General features: G+C 43.5%; 1 protein-coding gene across 1 annotated transcript in view; it reads right to left on the bottom strand.

Annotated features, from left to right (window-relative positions):
* The window catches only part of LOC118508845, a 149,536-nt gene extending 139,390 nt beyond the window's left edge, over window positions 1–10,146 (bottom strand). The window contains exon 1 of the mRNA XM_036048596.1: window positions 10,006–10,146. Coding sequence (XP_035904489.1) covers window positions 10,006–10,146 — 141 coding nt within the window. The remainder of the gene's footprint in view (window positions 1–10,005) is intronic.
* Window positions 10,147–26,444: the final 16,298 nt, after the last annotated feature.

Below are 26,444 nucleotides of genomic sequence, written 5' to 3'. Positions count from 1 at the left end.
AAGGTTGACACGGAAGAAATGGGTGTCTGGAGGGGGAAAAGGGCTCAAGCAGTCGCCCCCCCCCCCCTCATAAAGGGGAGTAAAAGGCAGGAGGCAGGAAACAGAATCAACAGAGCTTGCAGCAGCAGCAGCAGCAACATGCGCCGGAGCGCTTGCAGCAGCAGGAAGGAGATAAGAAAACCAGTTGATTCTTGCGAGACGTAACGCAAAACATAAATAAAGAAGCGATCGTGCGATGCTCTCTCTCTCTCTCTCTCTCTCTCTCTCTCTCTCTCTGTCTGTCTCCATCTCTCGTGTCTCAACTTGACCGCACAACGGGTGTCGGCGGATGTGTTGGCGAGCTTTTCAGTTTTCTACTGCTCGTGTGCTTTCCACGGGATGAGATACTCGGAAACAGTGAGAAAATGGGGTATGACTGAGAGAAAAATGTATGGGCTGAGTGCCACCGTTACGACCTCCACTGTGAGTAGTGTAGTGAGTGAATATACTGCGTACTGGGAAGCTCATCAACAGGCAGCAGAGAGTGTAACCCAGGGGAAGCTGGAGAAAAAAAAAACAGTAAAAAAATGATGTTAGAATGTAACCGAAGCAGCATGAACATACACTTGAAATAAAGTTTTTAGATTCCTAATTTAATAAAATTTTCACAGTTTGCTTGCCATTATAAGCACCGTTTTTGCAAGCAAAAAAACGATAAAAGCTCCACCGAGTTCTAGATGGCTTAAAAATGAAGTCTTTTGTACATTTTACAAGCAATGAACACACGATCAACCGGTCGCATGGTTCTGATGCCTGATTGGACGTCAACTACCGGCTTTTCTAAGTAAAACTATCTATTTCTAGAGCGGCACATATGCATGTCAGTATTCTGCTAAAAGGTAAACAGTAACCATCTAAAAATCGGTTAATCGGTTAATCGGGAGAGGCGCAGTCGATCGAGGGTTCGTCGCTTGAAAAGCGAACAAATGACTTCAACGACGATTAATTTATTTTAATGCTCGTTACCGCAAGTTTTCTCTTTGTGTTGGGTTTTTTTAATCAAGAGAACATTTAAACTTATATAAGTATTATTTTATAATAAATGTTGTCTGTTAATAACCTCAACGTTCATACACATCTTGAAAAAAAAACGATCGCCGGTTCATCGCTTGTAAAATGAACCAAAGACTTTAACAGCGTTATGCTTGATTTAACGCACAATTATGGTTGTTTAATGTTGCTTAATTTGCTTCAATCTATTCAGAAAAATAAGACAAATAAATAATCATTACAATAAATTAATTAAATCTTCGGCTAATACTTCCATTCAGGGTTCAGTTCATTGATCTGAGGTTTGTCGCCTAAAAACTGGACAAAAGACTTCAACTACTTCATCGATCGATGTTTCATTTTATTGTTTTACAGCGTTTTTGTTATTTGAAATTTCTGTATATTTAAACAAGTAACTGCTTTCTTTTATTTGCCTCCTACTAAGTTACTCAACGCACTAATCTTCCCATAGAATAAACCTCATCTGGAATGCATTTTTTGCAGAAACAAAAAAAAAACACCATCCAACCACCCAAACGGAAACCGATTCTTTTCTAAACCGGGATCCGTACCTTCCGGGGGCATCATCTTCATGTTTGGCGAACCGCGAACAAACACAGAAACGAACACGATCCAAACAAACACGGCCATGCAGATCGAGCGCGCATGCAGCGTACACAACCACACAAACACACGTATGCTTTAGTGCACGGTGGAGCTGCATCTTTGCATCAGTTTAAGCGCATGAAGAAACTATCAGCATGAGAGTGAGTGAGAAAGAGGGAGAGCGAAAAATCTGAAGACAAGTAACAACAATCGACAGGCACACGCCTTCCACTAGCGGGAGGAAAACACACTCACCGGGCACCGGGGTGGGGTGAGCTGGGGGTTTATGGCGTGCAAAAACCAGTTTTAAGGGTCCACACTGCCAACCAACCCGGCCTGGTACCAGTCGGACGGCAGGAAAGAGAGCGTTCTTAGTGGTGTGTTGTTTGCCCCGTACCCAACCCCTTAACGCCCGTGCGGAACCCGTGGACCCTTGAAGAGGATGAGCTTACCAACGGGTTGCGTGCCATCCCTGCTGGTTCTAATGTGCATTGGAGGGGGGGATGCTGGCGGGAGATGGAGATGGATGGAGAGACTCGTTCTTCAAACCCCTTTTCAGAAGAAATCCGTACCTCCAACACGGCAACAACTTAGCAACCTTCGACCGTTTGTTTGGATGTAGCAAAAAAAAGTTAATATGAAGACAAAAAAAAGCATGCGGTCCGGAATAACTTTCCGAAGTTTCCTCAGAACGCACATATCCCGCATTGGTGAAAAGCGCTGGGTTTTTTTCCCAGAAACCCTCTACCCCTCACCCTCTACCACCAGCCAGTAAAGTGCAGCCCGTTTGCAGTTGTGACTGGTGCAGCACGTTTCAGGCATTAAATATGCGGGTGTTTCGTTGGCCGGTCGGTTCGATTGTGTGTCCTCCCGCCGTACCACAGTCAACAATATATGCTAGCCAAACGGTAGCAGAACAATACCTGCAATACATTCTGCTCCAGTGCAGCTAGGACAGAAATGGCAAAACTATCATCGTTTCCTCGAAGATGAGCCGGGAAACAAGAACGTAAATAAACAATCTAACTTTTTCTTTCCGCTATGCCCGATTCTCCCGGTGGCCAGTGAAAGAAAGGGTGGGAGCCGTATTGAAGCATACATTTCTTCTGCAACCTGCGGCTTCGGCACGTATGCACATAGCAACGAGACATTTATGACACAGTGGGCACACACACACTCACAGACACACATACATTCCGGGACAAGTCATGCAACTCATCCATACGTTTCGCAGCCTTGAAGCCAATCGTACAAACTTTTTCAGTTTAACTTTGTGAGGATCGGTGAGGCGTTTTTTTTCTTTGCTGTAGTTGCGCTACTTTTCTTCCAGTTTCGTGCGGGCCATCGTTTGACAGTTTCGAGAGCAAGTTAAATGGATGCACTTGAGTCTGGCTCGCGTGTATCAAGATGCCGTCTGAAGGATGACTTAAAGACAGTCCAGAACAGAGAGCAACAGGAGCAAAAAAAAAATATCCCGCGAGGAACGATCGAGTTTGGAAACCACTCATCATTTAGGAGTTTTCGTTTTTTTCCCCCTTTTCATTTTGTACTCAGTGAACAGTATGATGCACGGTCAGCTTTAATTTCCACTGAGCTGTTCTTCACCGGTGCACTGACTCACCGTACGGGCAGGTAGCAAAGGGATGTTTTATAGCACACTGAATCATTAGGAGCAGTGAGTAAGAGCCGGCTTGCGTTTCACGATTCCAATCATCATCGGCATCATCTTCCCGAGTGCAATTGGAATGTGATGCGAGTGACCATAAAAGCGACACATTTCGATTAAATGGTTTGTGGTTCGGTGACGAGGGGGGTTTTTTTTCTTCGCGGAATGTACCACAACCCACCACGAACGTATCGTGCATTTGGAAGGAACGTTTTTGGTGGCAGGCTTTTGTGTGTCAGCGTTCAGGAACTGGTTTTTGGATGAGCGCAGATCGCAGATGCATTGGCAAAGGATGAGCTTTTCCGGCTGTGGGATGTAATTTAACTGCTTATGCAGGGAATCAATTTATTGGTTGAAATTATAAATTGAAAATATAAATGATTTGCTTATTTTTGTTAGCTGGAGAGTTAAGTGTTGTTATTAGCATTATTTGAAACAAGAGTGATATTGAATTTAATACAAAGTGATTCAGATATTTCACTTGCAGTGCTTCAAATACAGGGTTTTTCAGTTGATAAGGCAATAGCATCCATTTTTATGGCAGGCTCCTTAGATGAAATGGCAAACAAATCTAGTTGATATGGCAACGATATTTTTATTAAGATTAGATATTTCTATCACAATTTAAGCACTGTAAAAAATCTGAAAATTAAAAGGGGAATATAAAAGGAGAATCGGACTTAATAATTAATTTCAACTTTTGAGTGTTATTTTTTTATAGTGTTATTAGTGTTTTTTTTTAGAAATACTGCTTGACGCCGTATTGTCTTTTGAGTGTAAGTTAGGATATAAAAAAATCTCATAAATAAAAAAAATCCTTACAAATATTATACATTTTAATAACAAATTTGCTAATTATTCAAACATATTAACTTGTATCGAACTCAAACTCAGAACTTGTATCGAATGATTAGTACAATGAAAGCAATACGGCCAGGCCGTTCGATTCAAATAAAAAAGACACTTTAAAGTATTGTAAGTGCTTTTGGATAGTCCTTTCGTCAATTGAAACAAAATAAACAGGAAAGTCAATTCAGTCAATTAAAAATTGAAAGGATATTCTCCTAAACTAGAAAAATATTCTTCGTCTTTTCACTTAAATTTCTCTATCCACGAGAACTCAATGCCTTCGAAAAGCATGCTCAAATAGACATTAGTCTGCAATTAGTTTGATAAAAGCACACACAACTTTTCCGACACATGCAGTCACCTTCTTTATGACCAGCCAGCCACTGGCATGCACCACTAGAAGGTCAATAATATTTCTGCATGGTTTTAGCCGCCACTGAGCAGCGCAGACCGGCGTGCTTGAACTCACCACCGCAGAAGAGCTCATCTTAACGACGGTGGCAATTAGGAGATACTTGAAAAGTAACAAACCAGTTGCGAAGAAAATTCGCAACACAATCCCCCCTCACCCAAACTACGCTCAGCTCGTTTTTGACTCTGTGTGTGTGTGTGTGTGTATGTCGGTGGCTAAACAACGCGCTACCGGAGTTGGAGTGCAGCATACATAGTAATAATAAACAAAGCAAAAACACCTCACGAAACAAAATAAGGCAAGGCACTCATCATGATTATAAGACGGCGTCAAGTACACGCGGGCATCAAGCCACATCAATCCATTACATTAATCACCACACCGGACTTGAGTGGAGGTGCTACGTACCGCTTTCGATTCGTGTTTACTACCGAGGGGCTCAAGAAGGGACTGAGAAGGGGGACGGAAAGGGTGGAAAGGAATTGGCTTTTATTGGCACTGAATAAATTGTTTGATATTTCTCATAACGCTCTCTCTAACATGCAACAGAGGTTATAGTTCGGAATCGTTCTTCTGCCCGCGTCCGCAAGATTTGCTTTCTGTCTTTACGATGCTGCTGGCTACCGAGCACCAGGTTTGCTGTTGATTGTACCAGGGAGGGAGAACCGACTTGCCGTACACCTTTTCGCAATGGTTAGCAAATGTTGCAAGGAGGATAAATTAATTACCACCCAACACTTCCTCCCCCGGTCGAACTGTCCTCAAATCGCGCAATCTTCATCCTCCACCTTCTCATCAACAACCAACATCACAATGATCGCTACCAATCTGTTGTCGTGGCCCTTGCGGTTGAACAAACGGCCAAGTGTACGAGGGCCCGAGCCTTTAGAATCGATTATCAACCATTCGGAAGACACACGACATTCGCCGGGCCGTCTTGCGCAGTGGCGACGATTTGTGCTGACTGGTGCAGAAGACGAAGTTTTGATGCTTAAGCTGAACCGTCGTTCTTATTTTACGACTCCTGGGTCCAATTAGCGCCCCATTAAATCGCCTGCCTAAACATCCGTTTCCGGTCGTTTGTGGCTACGCTTCACATCCGGCGATCGAAGTTGGGCAAGGAAGGATAATGTTTTTTTTTTGTGTAAAGCGAACGATACCCTTTGTAAGTACTGTGAAGTGTTCCTTATCATTTGGGTTTTACAATATCTTACAAAATTTGGATAGCTCTGGCAAGATAGTTTTTCTACTTCTTTAAAACGGACTGTCCGTATTGTTCCAGGAATTATGTTATCTATTTCATCATGGAATAAGTTCCCATAACAAAGGTTTTCACTCTAATTTACCCGAAGAATTCGATGTTTCCAGTAGGACGGATATCACGCAAAGATACGAGACTGAGAATTAAGGATACCATCCGTTCGCAAGAATGCTGTTTTTTTTATTTTTAAACGTTTAAAGGATTTCTCAGTTTAACGTTTCCATAATAAAATTGCAACTTCAAAAGTTAGAGATATTTTTTCATTTAAAATTGCTTAAGATCTCTGATTGTTTGTGTTGTTCGCCAACGCGTTCGTCTAGCAATGCTAAACTAATCAAACGCTTCCTACACTATTCCAAAACAATAACAGCGCTATCTGCTCATTAATCGTGTCCACCTTCGCTGCAGGTGTTCCGTTCGAGCATTACAAGCTTCAGCCAAACAAATCCGAAGGCTAGAGCTAGAGCTCACCACCTCGCAAGCGCCTCATTAGCGAAAGCACATGATCCACCGACTGTCGTCATGTGTCTCATCGTCGTTCGTCGCAAGCCAGTTGGCGCCCTTAAGGGAGATCTTGTCCCCTTACACAAAGCCTCACGCTATGTCACTACCACCTTCCGGTGCATCATCTTCATCCACCATCATAACCGTCAGCGGCGGAATCGTATCGATCTAATCGCACCGTGACCTCCATTCGGTGATCAGCGAAAAACAAACGCCATGACAGCATGGGAAGTAACCCTACACGCTCGGCACCAACCGAGCCCCAATCACCAACCGTCCCCAATCGTTGCTTATGAATTAAATGGCCACGTTTTGCGGTGACACGATTGCGTGATCGAGCCGGAAAGATCTGTTTTCACCGGTACGGTTGAGCTGTTTTTCCGACGCCGAGGTTTCGCCCGTTTGGAGAAGGCTAACCGGCTGCGGGAAAATGTCCTCACTCACCGGTTCGTTGGTTTGCTGACGAGATTTTAATTTAGCGTGGAAACTTTTCCATCTCGAGCGCGTAGTGTGCGAGTGTGCTGCTGGAGGCCACACGGGCCATACATCCGTCGGCTCGATTGTGCGCCAACAGTTGACAGGAGGCACGTCGCTAACGATCGATTAGTTTTTCACGCTTCCCTAAGTGCACGGCCGGTGCACACAAAGTTGAGCCGACGCGTTTAGGGTTTAGTTTAGTTTTGACGCTCCCCCCCTTCTCCCCCTTAGTTGACTGGCTTGATTCATGGTGCATAATCAATCCGAAAGATTGGCTTGATGTTGGTGGTGCGTGTTGGGCGCACAGGTAATTGCGGTTTCGCGGTGGAAAGCAAACCTGGTGGCAAAGAAGAAAGCGAATTACTTTGCAGCATTAACATCAGCTTCAATTAGACAACCTGGGTGCGGGAAAAGTTTATTGAAAATAATAATTAATGCACCAGTACGCAGCTGCCCGTTCGTGTGCGTTGAGAGTAACTAGAGTTCAACTTTGAAAACAACCCGGATAAAACGTATACCCGGATAGAGCAGAAACCGAAAGTAAAGTAGTAAATAACAGTATCAAAAGAACAGAAAAATGTTTTTGAAACACAAATATTAAATAGTTCTACTACCGCATGCACTCCATGTAACGAGCTTTACCCCAAAGATCTGATTCGTTCCAACTTCAAACTCCATCATCTAGACGAAAGCTGTCCAGAGACAGAGAGGAGAGAGCAGACGGTAGTTTCACTTTCAAAGGAAACCATTCATTTTCACTTAATCTAAAGCGGTCTCAGATGATCATGATGTTCCAACGAATGATTTTAGGAAAAAATAAAATGCAGGGTGTTTGACCAAATATTGAAGGCAACGTTCCCCACACCAAGGATGGCGCACGTGATTTACGATCAAAGTCAAGGACCATGGGTTGATGTTTCTGTTTGATAGAGACCGGTTCCGGTGCAGTTGCTGGGTGGAATCGGTGCTTGGTGATAGGAAAAGCTTATCATGGAAGTGGAAGCGAGATTATATAGTTCTTTCCTTTTTTTAATAAAATTTCCTTAAATCTTTGACTTTACGATAGATTTTTCCCTAATTTTGTTTTTCGACATGTTGTTTTCATTAACTTATCGTCATCTGTTCTACCTTCTCTTAGCTCCATATGCTCGCTTTTTTTAATCATCTGTTAACATCACCACTTGACGCACCATCAACAGCGTCATGGGAAAGTGGATCCGGCTCGTACACTTTCCCCTGGCACAACTTCCGGCCGCTAAACTACCCTTTAGAAAGTGTCAGATTAAGCCATCAGCCGGACGTCAAAACCCGGCGAACGAGCCACCACAACATCACCATCAATGTCTGGCAGTGCTCGCACTGCCGTACCCGATTATCGACCTCACGCTAGTTTCGTCCACCGCGGGAAGGTCAATGGTCGCGGGTCCGGGACCGCGTTGTTAGCCATCTGCTCCCGCGAGTGAGTTTCCCGTGTTTCTCTTTCTTCGCTACATTTGTTTTCGCTACACCATTCCACAGAGCTCAAGTTGGTAAAAAATTGCCAAACCAAACGTTATGAGTGCGAGAGAAAAGAACCAGAACGATGGTGCCGGGTCGGTTCGGTCTCGTGGGTCTCGCTAAACAGACGCTTAACAGTAGCAGCAAACCCGAAAAACCCCATTTCATACTTGATGGATGCCCGGTCTGCTCGGAGCGATCTTCTTCCTTAAGTCTCGTTTGCTAACACTTCTTCCTTGAACTAAGCAGATTGCTGCCAATCGTAAACCGAAGGGCAAACCATAGACCAAATCCGCGGTTGTCTGGCAGAAGAAACGCGCTGCGCACGGTTACACGATCACGGGATGGTGATGGGCGAAAATTGGCGAAAAATTTCGTTGAAAACCATGACCACAAGGAAATTACCACATCTCTCACGCGCTCTCTCGTTCTCTCTGTGTCTCGTCGACTCCGGTATGGACAAGGACCAGTGAGAAGACCGCCTACCGGAATTGTTAAATTTTCAGTCGTCCAACTCGTCAACCTGCGATGCTAAGCTGACTGGAGCTGACTGTTTCCGAACTAACCAGCAGTTCGCTTCGTCGATCCCAAAGAAGAAGCAGCAGTTTCGAGCGCGCGCGCGCGTTACGCTTCGGCCGGCCAACCAGGACGGTCATGGCCGGTTGTTGCCTTGACACTCGGCAGAAGCGTTCAGCTCCATTCGGGGTGTCTGTCTGCCAGACCAGCGGAGCTGTTTTGAAGTGTGCAACCCCTCTTTTCGAACCATTCCAGAAGAACGGTCGAGAATGGCTCCACCGTCTGCCGAATTATGCAGGTGGAAGTGAACGATTAAGATAAATGTGCAAATTGGTCTCTTCGCTACACTTGGTGCTTCATTGCGCTGAAGTTATTATGGTTTTTTAGTTTGTTTGCTTAGTTTAACAGCACGTATGTTTATACGTCAGAGATCGTCTAACCATGGAATAACGATCGCAATGTATGATGTTTTTATATGGAGCTTGTATTTAATTTAGTTCACATTTACCGCACATCCTTATTCATGAATAAATATTTACTCTTCTCGTTTATGAATTGTTATTTGGCTTAAGTAAAATGTAAGTTTATTCATTGATATATTGTTTTTTTTCCACTGTTAACTTCTTTTTATCTATTCCATGTTTGCAATAATTCGTTTGTTTTGCAGTTCTTTTTAATTTATTTAAAATGGAATTGTTCATATTTTCCACTCCTGTTTCTTTTTTTGCGTTTAATTCTTGTTGTGTTTGAGTTGTATGCTTCTTCTTCTTTCTTAGCCTCACAACCTCTTTGGTCATGCCTCCCATTTCTGGCTTACTAGACCGCACAGTTGGATAGTCAGTCCTCACTACGGGGGAACGGCCTGGATGGAATTTGAACCCCGGTCCTGCCGTGTGAAAACCAACGCCTCTGCCAGCTCAACCATCGGAACGCCCAAAAAAACACAGTTTCCATTCGTCTCAAAGAAAGAAATATACGATTCAATTTCTCAGGAAGACAGCCTCAGGTACGGTGCAGTACGGGACCACTTGATATCGCATTTGAAATCAAATCTCCAGATCAAACTATTTTAGCATGTGACATCATTTACGACAGGAACGTATTAACGCGCAATAAACAAGCGTCTGTATACTAAAACGATGCGCAATACAACACGTGCGATCCAAAGCGACCACCGCCGTTACTAACCTGTTGCTTCCCTATTTGTACTACCAGCTCACCGCCAGCAGCAGTACCTAGCTGTGACGGTTTTTCCGCTTTTAATCGACCTTGACTGTTTTTCCCGATAAGGATAAAGCCGACACTCGCCCTCAGCGTATATGTCTCCATGACCGGGAAGTGATCCGTTGGTTCAACGTTAAAATATCGCCTTCAGTACATCCCCGCAGTGGTGGGGATAAACTGGCTAAAGCAAACCATCGCCGCGGATACACACAAACCGAACCCGATCATCGATCTACCGGAATGCGGGGGCGCAAGCCAACAACAGCAGCAAAAAAGAGAACACCCAATCACCCTCTTGCCCTAACCGATTTACCCAAATAGCCCCCCGTGGGGGGGGGGGGGGGCTACGTATGACGACAGTCTCTCAACCGCTGTGCAAGCAGAGTGTGAGGGCGTACGGCGCTTCGATCAGTCTGGCTTGGACCGGCCAAATTCCTACCGTTCGCGCTTGACCCGATCGGACCACGCGGCCCCATGATCGTGGCGGCGAAAATGAAAACAAAAGCCCGTCATTACGGCAGCAGCAGCACGGATTGACATAGAAATTATTCAAATTGTGCAGCGTTGAAGTGAGTGGCAAGCGACCGGCGCGATTCGCAGCTGCGGGTGGTGGGCTCAGTTCAGTTGTTCTACCCTGTCGTGCTGACGCCGGTCTCCACCGGACGAAATCGGTCGTTTGGAGGGGTCTTGTGCTGTGTGTGTGTTTTTGTCTTCACATCATATACCGGCTCTTAAGTTCTGTTGCTACAAAACCTCGGATCGGTGGGGTAAGCGCTCACGGTTGGATGTGGATCTGGTCGTTCGATTCGCCGCGACAACGATTAATTATTAGCTGCAGGGAATGTTTAACTGGGCGAGAGTGGATGGTTGGCGGAGGGACGCTGGTGTGATGGAAGGGTGCATATTGCACTCAGCCCAGGGGCGAGTGATGACGAATTACTTCGAGCTTGGTGGGTCAAGCAATGATTCTATCTATCATTCGTGGCCATTTTTTTTTTCCGACGACAAACTTATAAAGCCCTCCATGTCTTCACACATCGATTTTGTAAAATCAATTAAAAATTTCAAAATCTTTAAGAACTTCAACAATTTCTGTACATTGTCGATAGTCTATATCACATATCATGACAGCAACTCAAAATTCACTATTTATCGTGCATCATTTTCCAGGACGAAAATATATTCTTGGGTTGTGACTTCTTGGCTTTTTGAAATATTGCTCAGCGTATTATCAAAAGATTTTCAATTTATATTTATAATATGCTTCTAACATGCCATTAAGCTATAATTAATTTTAATTAATTAACTCAATTTATCACATGGCTTTGGCTGACTCCCAGCACCGTATGTTTATCTGATAGAATGTCAAATCAGTCAGGTGACGCTTTAAAAATAAATTAAAAATAACCTCCACTCGCTTAAAGTGCGCCTCGGTCAGAGCGAGCCTTGTAATTGACTCGCTTAACAACGACATAAGCATGACAAGCGCAGCCGGTGGTAGCGTAGCCGTCAGTCAAACCCCGAAAGCGCGAGCCATAGCCCCTATCACACACTAGAACGGCTTACCAGCTAGATCGAGCAGATAAAGCAACCACCACCACACGATCTAAACCATATGTTAATGTGACAGGAACGATATTTAGCTATGATTTCTTCTATTCACCAACCTTTATTTGTATTGATTTGTGGTCTTGAATGGAATGCCAAAACTCTTTCACCGTCACCGGCTAACTCTTCTGCCGTTATATAATGATCACATTTTTCGCAAAAATATCACCCGTTCGGCGTATTCTTGCCGCTAATCATCAACCCCCATCACAGCAACAATAGGAGGACAATAGACGCGTCCGAGCTGATCGCGATTAGGATAATGAACGTTAATAGACTGCGATGGACAGCGAAAATGAGATAGCTCTATCGGTGGACCGTACTGTTGATACTACATCTTTATCCGTTTAATCACGGGCACAATCCGATTGTTCTGATCGCCTTTGGAAAATCTTTCCACCACCAAAATCCACGGGCCGTCTTTCATCTGGACGGTGATGATGCTGCTGCTGCTGCTGCTGCCGTAAATTCATTACCGGATGGCAGATATCGGTAGGGTGCCCGGCTTCAGGCTGTGAACAGTTCGCTGTGAATCCCACCGTTCCGGTTCAGCCTTGGGGTTTAAATTCCTTTTTGGCATATTTTCTTTCGCAAGGAAGCTGGTTAGACGCTCCTTCGAACGGACGAATCTACGGGGATGGAGGATTTTCGGGATGCAAAATTGAATGCCGCTGTAGGAGGAATTGATTTGAAGAATTAACCAAGCCTCTGGAGTGGTGGAGTAGCGTCCGACCAGGCCAAGTTATTGGCGTAACCCTGGCCGGGTAACACCGAGACGGTTATAAATTTATCCCGAAATTCCTTCGCCAGTTGCCCGAATTCGGCAGCGGTGGTAGTAGCAGCGAAACCAGCAGTTAACCTTAATCGAATGAAACGCGGCCAGGAACGTGGGTTTCCTGCACCCCCGTTCGGTCCTTTTTGCTCGAAATCGTTCGATCGTTTGGTGAACTCTTTGCTTACAGGGGTTTTCAGATAAGCTGGAAGTTTTTAGTAGTTAGTTTTAGCTATAAGGAAATTTATAATTGCTCGTTAGAAGATGGATAATGGGGTTTCAAAGCTTGAAGGTTTAATTGCATAAAGAGCTTTTCGTGAATAAAACAGCTCCAGAAATAGGATTGGTTCATAGGTTTCATAAGCAATGTTGCTTTAATTCTCATATTTTCAGGCATTACAAATAAGATTTTTAATAGGAGGTATAATTAAAATTATATTTATTAAAATCAAGCATCAATAATACTGCCATAAGTTAGTTCCTCTATAAGAAAACCCAGAAGTAGTTGCTTTAATTCACTAACGCCACTCAAAACCCTGCCAAATGTCATGATGATGATGATGCTGGTTCGCCCCACCGAATTGACCGATAGTGGAAGGGGCCAACGAGCCGTGGGGGGAGTAAGCGCCGGTGCGGCTGCTTTGCTTATGCGAATAAGGGTGGATAACATTTTTGTGAATTTGGCACGCCATCGCCATCGATCTGGCCCAACCGGCATACCTTTCGGAGTGCCATTATTTCTGCCACCCACCCTTTCCACCTATCCCCCCGGAACCATTCCACCCTTTCCTGCTCACTCAAAGTAACCTCAGCGTTGGCCACAGAATCCCACACCCGACGGGTACCCTGCGTCCTCACGGCTTTTGTTTCTAACCCACCTTCTCACGCGGTGTTACACGCTTCTGTAGAAGTTTTCAGGATGGTTGGTGAGGGAGCTGCCTAATATTTGAAACTTTTCGCTCGCAGCTAAACGTGAGCTTCCGAAGCCACGGCCATAAACACACTTACACATAGACACACAGCTCACCGGTGGGGGATGATTATTTTCTCCTGGTACGCGGATCGGTTAAGGGTGAAAGAGATTGGTTTCAAGGGACGCGATGACGAAAGTGAATCGCAACCCCAAACCCGATTTCAACCTGGGTTTTTGTAACGTCTTCCGAACGGAATGGAACCGGAATCAATTACCTGATGGAGGGTGGGGGATATTTTAATTGCGTCACAATCGACGACAACCGGGCAAGGGTGGAACGGTGACACTGCATCCTTACTTCATCATGCTCGCATTTCAGCCGGTTGGCCGCGTTGTGGGTTGGATGGCTTTTCCTCGCCGCAGAAGAAGGAACGGAACGGAAATTAGTGGAAAATGGCGCAGAATTTTGCGAATATTGGCATCTTTTCCGGGAAATGATTATTATCCTTCAAGGGCAAAAAAGGGAGACGATGCACAGTGGGATAGTGAAGGATAAACTAACGGATGAATATTTTGTTAGTGTATCTTAAATAAATTACAAATAGTATCGCCTATTACTATTATTATTATAAATACAGTAAATGGCAGACCTTGACAATCTGTAAAGTTTACTAAATAAATGCATACGTAGCATTCCTTAAGATCCTGAACTATCCTAATGATATTTCGAAGCCATTTTGAGACTGCCATTATTTAAAATTTTGTTCATTTTGACTATATATTTTTTATTTTAGCCTTGTAGAGTTGAAACATCTTTTAATTTGTGGTTTTTATGCTTTCATTTTTTTTCTAAAAAACTATTAATTTATTCTTAATTAATAATGTTTTTATTGCATGCTAAACTATCCACTCTTTGGTCCATTGTGCCGTAAGATAAAACCGATGAAAATGTCTCCAATCTTTAAAAAATGAAAAACAGCTAATAGCCTATTCTTTTGCCATCTTAATGCGTAGATCTGATGCGAAAACGATTAGAAGGTTCTGGAAGTTAAAGTCTGTTCTTTCGAGCTTTAAAACATTATGATTTGGCGTTTTTGCATTAAAGATTTACTAATTTACGAGTGTTTTAGAAAAGTTAAAAAAGAATTTTGAAAAGTTTATTCAAATGCATTTGATGTGCAAAAGCAACTGATCATTAAATATATAACAAAATTAAAGCAATTTTCTGTTACACGACTGACAAGCCGTCCGTTAGTTGAGTCATTGCGACGAACCAAAAATCACCCCGTGAGCGAAATAGAAACATTAATAATGATAATTATAATGATTACATTACGAGCTGTAAGCCAACCGTTCTGCCAGCGCCGCAGGGAATATCAATTAACGGCAACGTGACACGACCGTGAATGCCACCTCTAATCCGCCAAGATGGATCCACCGAAAAGCAACGCTCAACACACACTCACAAAATGTGTCTCCTTCGTTGCCTTTCTGAAAAAAGAACACCCGTCCACCACCTAAATCTGTGAACGCCGTAGAACTGTTGGAGTTTTTTTTGCGGCCAATAATTTGCAACCTAAAGAAGGGGAAAAAGCAAGGGCCATCATTTCGGCAAACCTTTCTCAACAGGGGGGCCATCGCCAACCCGTAGACAGCGGTGACAAAAGGGATGAACGAAAACACATAAAGCGTTCTGCATTCCCAGCTTGTCGGCCGAGCGCATTCCGGGAAAATGAGAAGCCAATTCGAGGCTGACAACGAACCCGAAAACATAAAAGTATGAAGAAGATAACCACCCTCCCGAACAAAGACTCAGGCATTCTTCTCCCATCCCATCGCGCGCGCCCCTCCGTTTTGGCGTTAATTCAACGATTTATGCATTTTATTTCGATCGAGCGGGATCGTTGGGTCGAGCAAAGTGCTGTGTGTTATCCCGTGCCGGATCCATCGCCTGGATGCGGTTCCAGTTCATTCCCACGACAGGGCCAACCGCTCAATAATTGATTTTCATCGGGCGACGTAATTAGAAGGCGGCTTAGAAAATTGGCTCATGCCGCGCTCGTTTGGTGGTTAATTCTTTTCCGGGCTTTGAGGTTTTTACGGTGTGGATGCCAAAAAAATAAAGAAACCCGTGTCAGAGAAAAGAACACAGCATATCACATACTGTCGCCACTGGTCGCCGCTGGTCGCTGAAGCGCGATGAGAATTGAGACTTTACAGGCGGTTGATTTTTGCTGACTTGCTGTGCTTTTGTATCGTTTTATTGTTGGGTTGGCTTTGTTGCTTGATTCTAGCCACCACCTAGTGTGTTTTCGGATGCGCCAAATTGCTGGTCTAAGCCTCAAGACCCTTACAACCTGCCAGCTTTAGGGTGGAACGTTTGTTTGATTTGATGAATCATAAAATAACGATTCTATCAAGATAGCAACGTGGGGTGCTCAATCAGAGGTCTTCTTGCAAGTGGAGAAACGTGCGAAAGAAGATGTTTTGGAAAGGATATACGGTTGACGTAATTATCAGGAGAGTCTTATACGAATTTAGAATCGGGATATCCGTTCTCGAGTTGAATGTTTGAAGCTGAAGTTTAACTTTTCGACTTAAAAATGAAAGTACCGTAAAGGTAGAGTTTAATATAATTATTTTTGTAAAGGTATGCTAAGACCTATAATAGTAAGTAACTCTGAGGACCAAACCAACTTGAAGAATCCCGACCTCACTGGACATCTGAATCTTCATGGATTTAGCTTACTGAACATCTGGATAAAACACTCTTGCTGTGATCAAATTGTTTGCTAGTGCTACAAAACTCCCAAGTGGCCCAAGTTAGTGAAAGTTACTACAACTTCTACCAGATATCAGCATCATCGACACATGTACACACATGTTCAATTAGACAGGGTTAGAAAAATATCTTGGGAACATTGGCAATGAATTATCATACTAAGAGCTAATATTATCGCTTTTCAGCCTAAAGGCTAGGATCAAAGTGTAAGAGCATGTTAAGTATAACGCTCTAGACTACATTTCCCCGTAAAAAAATATTTCGACATCATAAATTTGAACACAATTAAAAAAAAATTAAGCGGGAATACTATATAGCCTAGACTAGACTAGAATAGAAAAATAGATTATAAAAAATAGCTTTGAATACCAAACTATTCTTCAAATAGCTGAAACGATCATTAAGAATAAAGCACTCAAATTTAAAAATGCCCTGGAAACATAACTTCTTCAGCAACATCATTTCAGCAAAACAATTCAGCTAATAACATGCTTCATAATTGCTTTGCCGCTGGTGATGTCACTCGCTGTAAACTGTAACATGTTGTGGATGATCCGCGTGTGACCTTGTCCGAAACATGATCGATGGAAGAATCTTGCCCGAGTCCTTGTAAACAAAACAACATATTACTTCCCCGTTCATACCGCTGCGTAAATTGATTCCAAAGCCACATCCGGACCTCGCTTGCTGGCAGTAGGAAGTTACCTTACCTAATCGAATTTGGTCAACGACCGAAGCCGAACCAAACGAACTGCCTGCTGCTATGCGGTCAGCTAGATAAATTACATAACCCTACGTCTCAACCCCAACAGCCATCAACTCAAACAATTGCGACCTCAAGAGAACAGCATCATCCCCAACCGTGCTGATTTGTATCCCCTACTACCGAACGGTTTTTAATGGTGAAGCGAGACAAAAAAAACCCTCACCATCAGGTTAAGCAAGAAAAACTGACTTCACTGGAACTACCCGGCTCCCGATCTGATGTTGCATCCTTCCAGACTACGAACCACATGATCAGACCCAATAATAGATCGAACAACGATTTCATAACCAGTCGGGAAACCATGGATAGGGCAGGAAACGCGGAAGATCAAGCCGCAGTTCTGAAACGACGCACTGTCTGGTGCTGTACACACCTCTGTCTTGGTGCACCAAGGAAAATTGGGAGGATCGATCGATCTCGGCACTAGGATCGGGTAACGGGCATCCCGACCAGCTAGATCCCGCTACTTCCCGGGATCCCGGGATCAGTATGGGGGCAAGGCCCAAAAAAGGGGGTTGCAGAGGACAACCGCACCGCACAAGGTACATCACTTTACGCTGGGGTTATTGATCTGTCCCTTCTACGACCTCCGTACCCGTCGTACCCGGTGAGTTGCAAAACGGGCTCATCACTCGATTTTGTGTTCTAGCTTCACACTGCCTTGTTGATTGTTGTTAATAGTCGATCTTCTCTCCGGGTTGAAGCTTGGCTATGATGATGCTGCTGCTGCTGCTGCTTGTTGCCTCATGATGGGTGATTTATAGCGTAGCATAGAACAAATGAAACGAACCCATCAACGAGGGCAGAAGTTTTGGAGTGTTGTTTTCCCGGACCGGACGGACGGAGAACGTTCTAAAGTGAAACCCCCGAGAGGCATCTCGTGTCTCTCGATTTCCTCTTTGGGGTAGAATCCTCACGGTGAGACTGGAATTATGTAAAAAGCGGTAATGACTCCCCGGGACTTCCAATTGGTAAGCTTCGTCATTCGTCTGCGCGAGCCTCTTGTAATGATGCGCATCCCTGGGTTGACGTGACGCTAGGAGTCGGAAAAAAAATGCATCCCAGACCGGTTGCCCGATACAATGTTGCACGGATGAGGATCACTTTTTCTAGCCGATCGAACCATTGCGAAGGCAGCCCATCCAACTAGGGCAGAGTAGACGACGGAGCAGACGGTTCGGTCCCGTTGTGTGAAGCCCTGGGGGGAGGGAATGCCGAAGCATAGGGACACGAAGAAGGGAAAAGGTACTGTAAGTCATAAAATTTAATTTATCTGAGCCCTTGCGTACAGTTTTTCACTGTACGTGTTCCGGTTTTTGTGAAAGTGGAGATACAGTCCTTGGTAGGTACAGGGTCCTCCACTAGACTAACCAGTTTGCCCAGGTATTCTGCGCAACGCAAATCGGGACGATGCTGAGCGGTGCATGCAATTTCTCGTGCTTCAGAATACTCTTGTTTCACGTGCATCAGAACCGATCAGAACGGGGCTCCGGAGAACTGGGACCCATTAAGCTGACCCTGGGATGGGAAGGCAAAAAATTGAAACTTGTTGTTGTTTGCGAACGAAACTAAAGGGTTCTGGGCATCCCAGAGCAACTGTGATTATCTAATCACGAACCGCGCAGACATTCGCGCAAGCCATCCCGAACGCATCCATCCAGATGCGCGACGCGTTCTACGACGGTCGTGTATTTAATGAAGAAGGCAAGAACAAAATGCACAAATAAACACAGAAACCCCCACGCAGGTCACACCACCAGGGGCAAGCTAGGGTTGATCGTGACCTAACGGAACGGAATGCCATGAACCGCGCGAACCAATGAAGGCGGACACCACTTCGGGTGGAAATCGATCATCATCAGCAGTTTTGCTGCGCAACGGACCAAAGGAAGACACTTTGCGGAAGGAGATGCCCATCGCGTCGGATGCTGTCCGCATATCGAGCGCCGAATGGTTCGACGAATGCCCAATTTCGTGACCTTCAACCGTCGAAGCAGAATTGTTCACTTCCATATCGTGAGAAATCGCACCCGTAAGGTCGCGCTGCATCATCGGAAATAATCACTCACTCACTCCCGAAAGCCGAACCGCTCCTTCCCCGTTTCTGCGGGTCGGACTCGCAAGAATATGCTCGCCGAAAACCCGTCAATTAGGGGGGGTTTCGGATGGATGAGAATTTTTGGTATCGAGGCAGCAACCAGAATCGTGCGTTTTATGGCTTAATAATGTTTGCTCTCAGGGAATAAATCGTATTTGAATCATGCAAATTGATGCATTGGGTTAAGGAGTGCGTGAATAATCATTTTAATTGCAGTTAAATCAATCCTTTTTTATCGATGATCGATGTGTTACTAGTAATTTACTTTATTAAATTATTTGTTAGGTTTTTATTCTAAGAGGTTAAGTGTAAATGATCCTCTATGCTATGTACTTGACGAATGTCCCATCTGAAGGGTCAGAGTTGAACGTGATATTAAAATAGTAGTGTAACAGCGAAATATGTTGGTTTGGAAAATTAAACTACCTGCAAACATATGTAATTTATGTAGTAACAGAATAGTACGAAACATACAAGTGACTAAAACTCACAAATAACACAGGAATACAAAAATAGTATGTGAAGTCCTTTAAAGACAGACGACCAGGTCCTCTTTTTTGTAATATTTAAGGTATAGATCAACTGCGATTAAAGGCAACATAAGAGTTATTTTGTACATTCAAAATAAAACTGAATCTACCTCAAATGAGTTCAAATAAAGGGTGTCCCAGAGGAAAAGAGCTGAGTTCGTACCGTAGGAGGTGGATTCTAAGACTTATCATATCGAAATTTTCCCTGACAATAGCTCATCTACGTAAACATGTCAAGACAACAGATTTTATAAAAGAATGAGATTAAATTAAGAAAAAATCAAATTTAAAAGATTGAATAACAAAATATTGGTAAACGGTCTAGACTGGAGGTAAAGAGTAGTGTTCGATCACAAGTTTGCGCCTTGGTGACAAAACTCAGAAAAGACGCTTTGAAATAGAGTAAAGTACAGAGCAATCAAATAAAAATATTGTTCATATATTTGTTAATTGTTCTAAGATTTAATAAGTCATCCTTTAGTTGCAAAAAACAAATATAGATTTAATAAAAAAAATATTGGAGTAACCATAGTTGAATATTGCTTTCGCTCCCTAACAAAAATCATGTAACAATCATTTATGATCACTAGCTCTAAACCAATGACATGAAAAACAAAGAATCATTTCCAAAGATGGTTCTTTCTGATAAACAGTGCTTTCAGAAAAGCAACAGACAAGGAATAAAAAAAAGTAATAAAATAAACAAGAGACAAGGGAAACCCTAATTTAACAAATAAAAGTACCCATAAAGCCCATCAAAAACAGGGTCAAGAAAGTTTAATTTAGCATAAAATAAATCAAGAAAATCAAGAAAAATAAGACCACAATGAAAGAAAATGTTAAGAACAATTATAAATTAAAAAAAATCAGTCTTAACTGCTTTATTTTATTACACAACGAATAAAGGAAATAAAATCATTTACAGATTATTCATTGATTAAAAACTATAAGATAAATATTACTGAAAAAAAGTGACATAGGAATAAATAATTATAACAATATTTGGAAGAGTTTCAGTAAAAAGGTTCGGTAAAAACTAGGATCATAGCCAACCAAAAACTATATCTCACGAGTGAAATTTAAAATCACCCTGATCTTATTGCGAACATCTCTTGGCATATGGCCATACAAACCATCCCTACAGCTACATGTTTCGTTGTAAAATAATAAAAAAAAACAGCACACGAAAGGTTGCGGTCATATGTGCCATTTTCCTCGGTGCATCATCGACCTATGTCGAGCGCGATCTTCGTCCCATAAACATTACCATAAAGCGCAGAAGAGGGCTTCAAAACCGATCCGACTCACATGAAGCCAAAAGGTGGTTCAATAGCTGACGTTCCGGTGGGATGAAGCTCTTGCAGTCGGCGTTCACGATCAGGTCTTTATGGTTTTATGATGCCGATTCCGGGCAGCATAACACACACATCGTCGAGCATCGGGACTGCGTCGTGTGCGTCATCGCTCGGTGCGGTTGTTGACGTGTGTTCTGCACATGGCAAACCATCCCAGCACGATGATTATCTGCCCGATCTAGTTGCAAGCAAGCCAACCAGCTAGCCAACACATGTGATTTTTACAAAATTTTCCCTACCACATCACGATTGAGGCGTTCCTGTTTTGGGATACAAACGATGGAAAAGTTGCTGGTAAAGTGTTCGTGTGTTGAACGATTTCCACTATTCACACATTAATTGGCAAGCGTTTGATGGAACAGAAATTGATTGATTCCCCTACAAATATTTTGCACCGTTCATTCCTGAGCATGCGTAAATGCGTGTTCAGGAATGTATAATTTGCCGAATAGCTTGTCGATTATTAGATGTGCTGAAAACATTTCAATTCAAACACACTACCCTTGCGCCTCGCTATGTTTGGTGACCTAATGGTAATGTTGAGCGCACATAAGGAAGCAACAGGTGTCTTGGGGCGGGTGGTGGCAGTAGGGCACAGAGGACCGCTTACATCGCGGTAAGCCAGTGCCGCCGGTTAGAAGTCAAGGTTTTTCTCTCGGTAACCTCCCGCTAACCACCTCATCTCAACGCAAGACTCGCTCGCACGCTCCGGTCCAGGGTCAATGGCAGACGGAAACACACCAGGTCGGTGCGCATCACCGGCATTATGAGCGGTACGGTTGGTGGTGGACCTTCCGACCAGCAACACATCCACCAACCGGGCGGCGAGAGAAAAACGGAAAGAAAAACTCTGCCAGAGGAGTCAAGCGTGCGTGCATGGCGAGAGACAGAGCCTCTGCCGAGCAGTCGCAGCAGGTTGAAACGAGGATGGAGCTGTGTGTGAGTGTGTGCTGTTTTCTGTTTTCGTCTGCCTGTTTGCGGCACGATGGCAGCTGGTTTTCTGGTTTCTGAGACGCTCGTGCACAACGAAGTTAACGATGGCTGGCATGAACCCTGCCCGTAACACGCGAACTGTGAACGGGGGGCGACGAAGCGGCAATGCTTTATTAAAATCGAAAATGAAATCACCTCTGCGATGGATGGCTGGGGATGTGTTGTGGTTTTTGGTGTGGTGTAAGCAAACTGATAGCGGCCACAGGAAGGTGGCCGGATGTGGCCTTGCTGCAGCCGGCAATGCTTCAGTCTAATCGGCCCTCTCACTCTCGATCGGGTTATCGGCTTATGAGCTTTTCCGAATTGAATTCTGACGCAATGTGATGCTCTTGGAGATAATTTTATGGATCAGGGCTGCTGGTACAGGATAGCCTTAATAGAATGCAGAACAGCAGTTGAGATAACACGCTCAATTCACTAAGGCATAATCGATTCTTGGCCATTAAACTTCTTCTTTCTAGATGTAGTATACGTGCTCTTCGGCTAATCGTATTCCTAAACAAGCTTTGAAAGAGTTTAACTGTGTCTCCAAATATTTTGTATTTGTTTGTCCTGCAGGAGTGTTTTGTCCATTTGAGCTCGTTTGAAGTCGTTTTTTCCTTCGAAATTGATTTTACTTTTAGTGGTTGAAATAATTTGTTTATTCAGTTCCAACAGCGAATCCAATGTTTTCTACACTGTGGTTAGAAGCATTTGATTTAAATTCTTTTCAAATTCAGCATAAGAGCAGCTGTTTTGTGTAACCAGCTAGTAAATTTATTAAATCGCTCAAGATCTTCAGATTCACTGAACATTTCCATAAAGGCAAGAATTGACTTTGCAATCTGATATTATCAAGCTCTCAGTGCTGATCCTTAAAAAAATCTTTCTGTTCAGTCGATTGTTTTCTTCACATTGGACAGAATTCAGAAAGTAGAACGACTCCCATTTATTAAATCGGAATTAAAAATCAAATATCAAACCGAGTAAAATCAAAACTGAAGGAAAAACTCCATCAAATTTATCGTAAGTTAACAGGTCTGAAGTCTTGCTCTGAGCCCAATAACGTGTAGGATTCCTTTTCATGGCGAATCTTTGAAGAGACTTCATATCTTCAGAACATGCTTTCAGAACATTGAAAGTAAACAAGCTATATACTAACATTTACCTTCAAGAACCATATCACTTGAAGCTAATATTAATATAAACTATAAGAAAATATTGATATTAGAGCCTTCCTTCCATCAGCAATCTGAATCGATCGTTGGCTTGATTGCATCATAGAGCAGACCCACAGAAAGAACGATTATAAAGCAAGCAAGCAGCCGTTACCGTGCGTACCGTCAGGGTAATGTTCTAGCAGCTGACCAGAACGCACCAGGATAACCTCAGATCCAGACGGGGCGGTACCGCAGTTAACCGCACCCACGGCTCACGTCTCATCTTCAGCCGCTCTTATTCTCGTAAAATAGCATGAAGTAATTTTTATGTAATCATATTTGATGACATGTAATCGGTGAGGCACGATCCCGGCCGGAACCGCTTGTACTTGTGGTTCGGTTCTTGTTTTCCTTCTTTTTTTTTTTGACCACAAGTTCTTATCTTACTGCAGCATCTTCCACAGCATCATCGCGTCACGAGCACGAACCACAGCCTGATAGGAAACGCTTGGAACGGAGCAAACGCCGTTCGTGACGTTCGACGAAATCGCTTCTTAAAGTCGATGATCTTCCCGTCCAAACACGTACGCAGCTTGGAAAATAAAAGGTAAAAGTTTTACCGTCACACCACATTGCACTTTGACGCCATGAAAATTTTGCACCAACGCGCCCCTTTTTCTTTACACTCACACCCAACCGGAGGTAATTGATTTTGAACCACACACACACACACCAACACATAAAGGTGCAACGTGGCAATGTAAGTTTTGAAGAAGCAAAAAGAATAATGCACCATCTTTAACGCACCGCGTAGTCGTTTCTTTCCCAGGGCTTCAAAGGGACTGTAGAATTCAAAGACGGAACAACAACAAAAATAGCTGATTCGAAGATACCACCACACAACGCACATATGCTCATAAATTATGAGCTGGCCTCTCGCTGGCTCATTCGCCCCTTTCCTGGTCTCACTATCTCATGGCATGTTTTATTGTCCCTCTGTTCAATTGTTTGTTGCATGATCGTGCTTCGAATGATGCATCCGCACCGAACGGCCCTCGACAGAATTCGTTTTGTCATTTCTTAGCATACGGACGCGCCGATCAACTTGATCGAATCGAATGCCCCGGGAATGAAACCTAAAACCTCAACGGCTTAAGAACAACCAGACGACGTATGCTAGCACCGTGCACCAACGTCGCATCTTAATCGACCGTTCATCGTACTGGTCGTTCGTATGAAAATGTGATCGATACGTATCGATACTGCGATGATGTCTATCTCAGCAGTACTGTCGTGTTTTATTTTCCCTGCTGACTTTTATAGGGGAGCCTTTTTCTTTTTTGTATTGTTCCAGATCTAGGATGGCGAAGGGAAAACGGTTAATGCCAAAGAACGAGAAGATTTAAACTGACAGAAATAAATAATCCAGGCACGAAAAGTTACGAGCTATCCGAGCTCTAGGTTGTTTGGATCCGTGTGGCGAAGGACGTGGTAGAGCTTTGATACTGAAACCACACCTTATGGGGTTTTTAGCAGTTTCACTGTCTCTCTTAACGATCGATTTTTCTTGTTTTCTTCTACAAATTATAGAATTTTTAAAACAGTATTGATTATTTACTAAAAATTCTTTGTAAATTAAATTTAAAATAACTATACGATCAGAGGTACAACAATCTAGTGGCCCCAAAAGAAAGAAAACTGCATACGGACCAAAGCGTATAATAAATAAAATTCATTAGAACACCCAACGCGTGAAAGACCGGCATGGGTTCAATGAAACTCGGTACCCTCCCGCAGCTATTACACTGGAAAAACGGATAAACGGATTCCCCGGAATCGTAGAAGGACAAATAAGGAATGTTTGCCGATCCGCACACGGCATGATGCATGTCTACCTTGCTGCGGAAAAAACACCACATACGCTGGGCGGAAATATAAAGACACTTGGCTGGAAGTGGACAAAAACAAGTGCGAAAGAATAATACTGACCATTTCTACCACGGTACCGAACAAAGGTACTCGACGGGTGCATAGGCGACGAACCCCACGACAAGTCACCGAGTCTCTCGCTGAGCATCAAGTAGAAGGTCGGCTGCGGTGGAAAAAGGGTTCGATTGTAATGGAAATCGAAACGATTTGCAATATACAACATTTCAATTTACGGTGCGTAATGCTAAAGGCACACCATTGCTTGACAGGTTCATAATGATCTATCACTCGGGGATGGATAGAGTCGGAAGAGATCCCTTTAACCTTCCGCGAAGAACTTCACCTTCTGTTGGCGTTGGCACCCATATTTACCAGCACCGTGTGCGTGCATGTTTGTGTACATGTTCAACAAAATGCAACCGCGTCCGTCCGTCCCCCCATCGAGCAGTAAACACTTCAACACCAGCCATCGACGATCGCACTTGCTTTCTTGTTGCAGCGATACGATCGGTACGATGAATCATTTGCATTGTTTTGTTGCAAACCGAACTGCCGACCACCAGCAAGAATGTTGTCGCCTACATTTGTATCCCCATCCCCAACAGCGCACAACAAGATGGTCAATGAACTCGCCAACCCATTGTTCGGTGGGCAAATGCGATGATTCACCACTGCCACTGGATGCGACGTTTTGAAGGACGCGCGTCATAAAGTTGGGGTTTGATCGAATCAAACATTTCTTGACGCTACTTTCACCCACCAGCAGTCGTGGCCTCTTTGCAGACTTCTCCACAAGAAGGATGTTGTAGAACGTTCGGTTAACACAGACACACAATCCGTACCGTTTTTGTATCATCTCTGCCACCGGCTGCACTAGATGGCAGGCGAAAGAAAGGCAGGCAACAGCAATTAGTATGCCACCGGCGATGACACCGAACTCGAGTGATGTACACAACCATGCAACCATGCAAAACAGAATGCAAATAAAAAGTAATAGCTTGTCCATACGGAATAGTTGTACAGTGCAGTTGGCTGGGAGGAGGCTTTTGTGGGGTATCGTTTCGCTGGACATCAGTCAACAGAACGCGGTTTACCGTGCTTTGCATGCAGATGTTGTGCAGACACTGGTGTACTGGTGAGACACAGAATCTATTGCCGATGTGCTCCATCATTTATAGAAAGAAGAAATGCTACGAAGCAGCGCTAAGAATTCAACTGAAAAAAATAACATAAATATAGTTTTAGCTTACTTATAAAGCCGTTAGACGAAATAAACCTCTTTATTTAGAAATATTAGAAAGGTTCTTTTTTCTATATTTTAATTCCTGATGTTTTTTTTCCTTTGTTTTGTATTTTTGATTTTTTTTTACTATTTGTTCAATTATTCTAAAATGCTGGTCTCTTATACTTTTTATACGATTTTAAAAGTCTACGATTTTGCTCATTATTTTTCAGCTCATTCTATTTCTTTTTAAATTTCATATTTGTACTTCTTGTTTTTTTTTCAAAAAATTTACT

Source organism: Anopheles stephensi, chromosome 3 (genome assembly GCF_013141755.1).
Source record: "Anopheles stephensi strain Indian chromosome 3, UCI_ANSTEP_V1.0, whole genome shotgun sequence".
Taxonomy (NCBI): domain Eukaryota; kingdom Metazoa; phylum Arthropoda; class Insecta; order Diptera; family Culicidae; genus Anopheles; species Anopheles stephensi.
The sequence above is the reverse complement of the archived record's forward strand: the minus strand, read 5'-3'. Positions and strand labels throughout refer to the sequence as shown.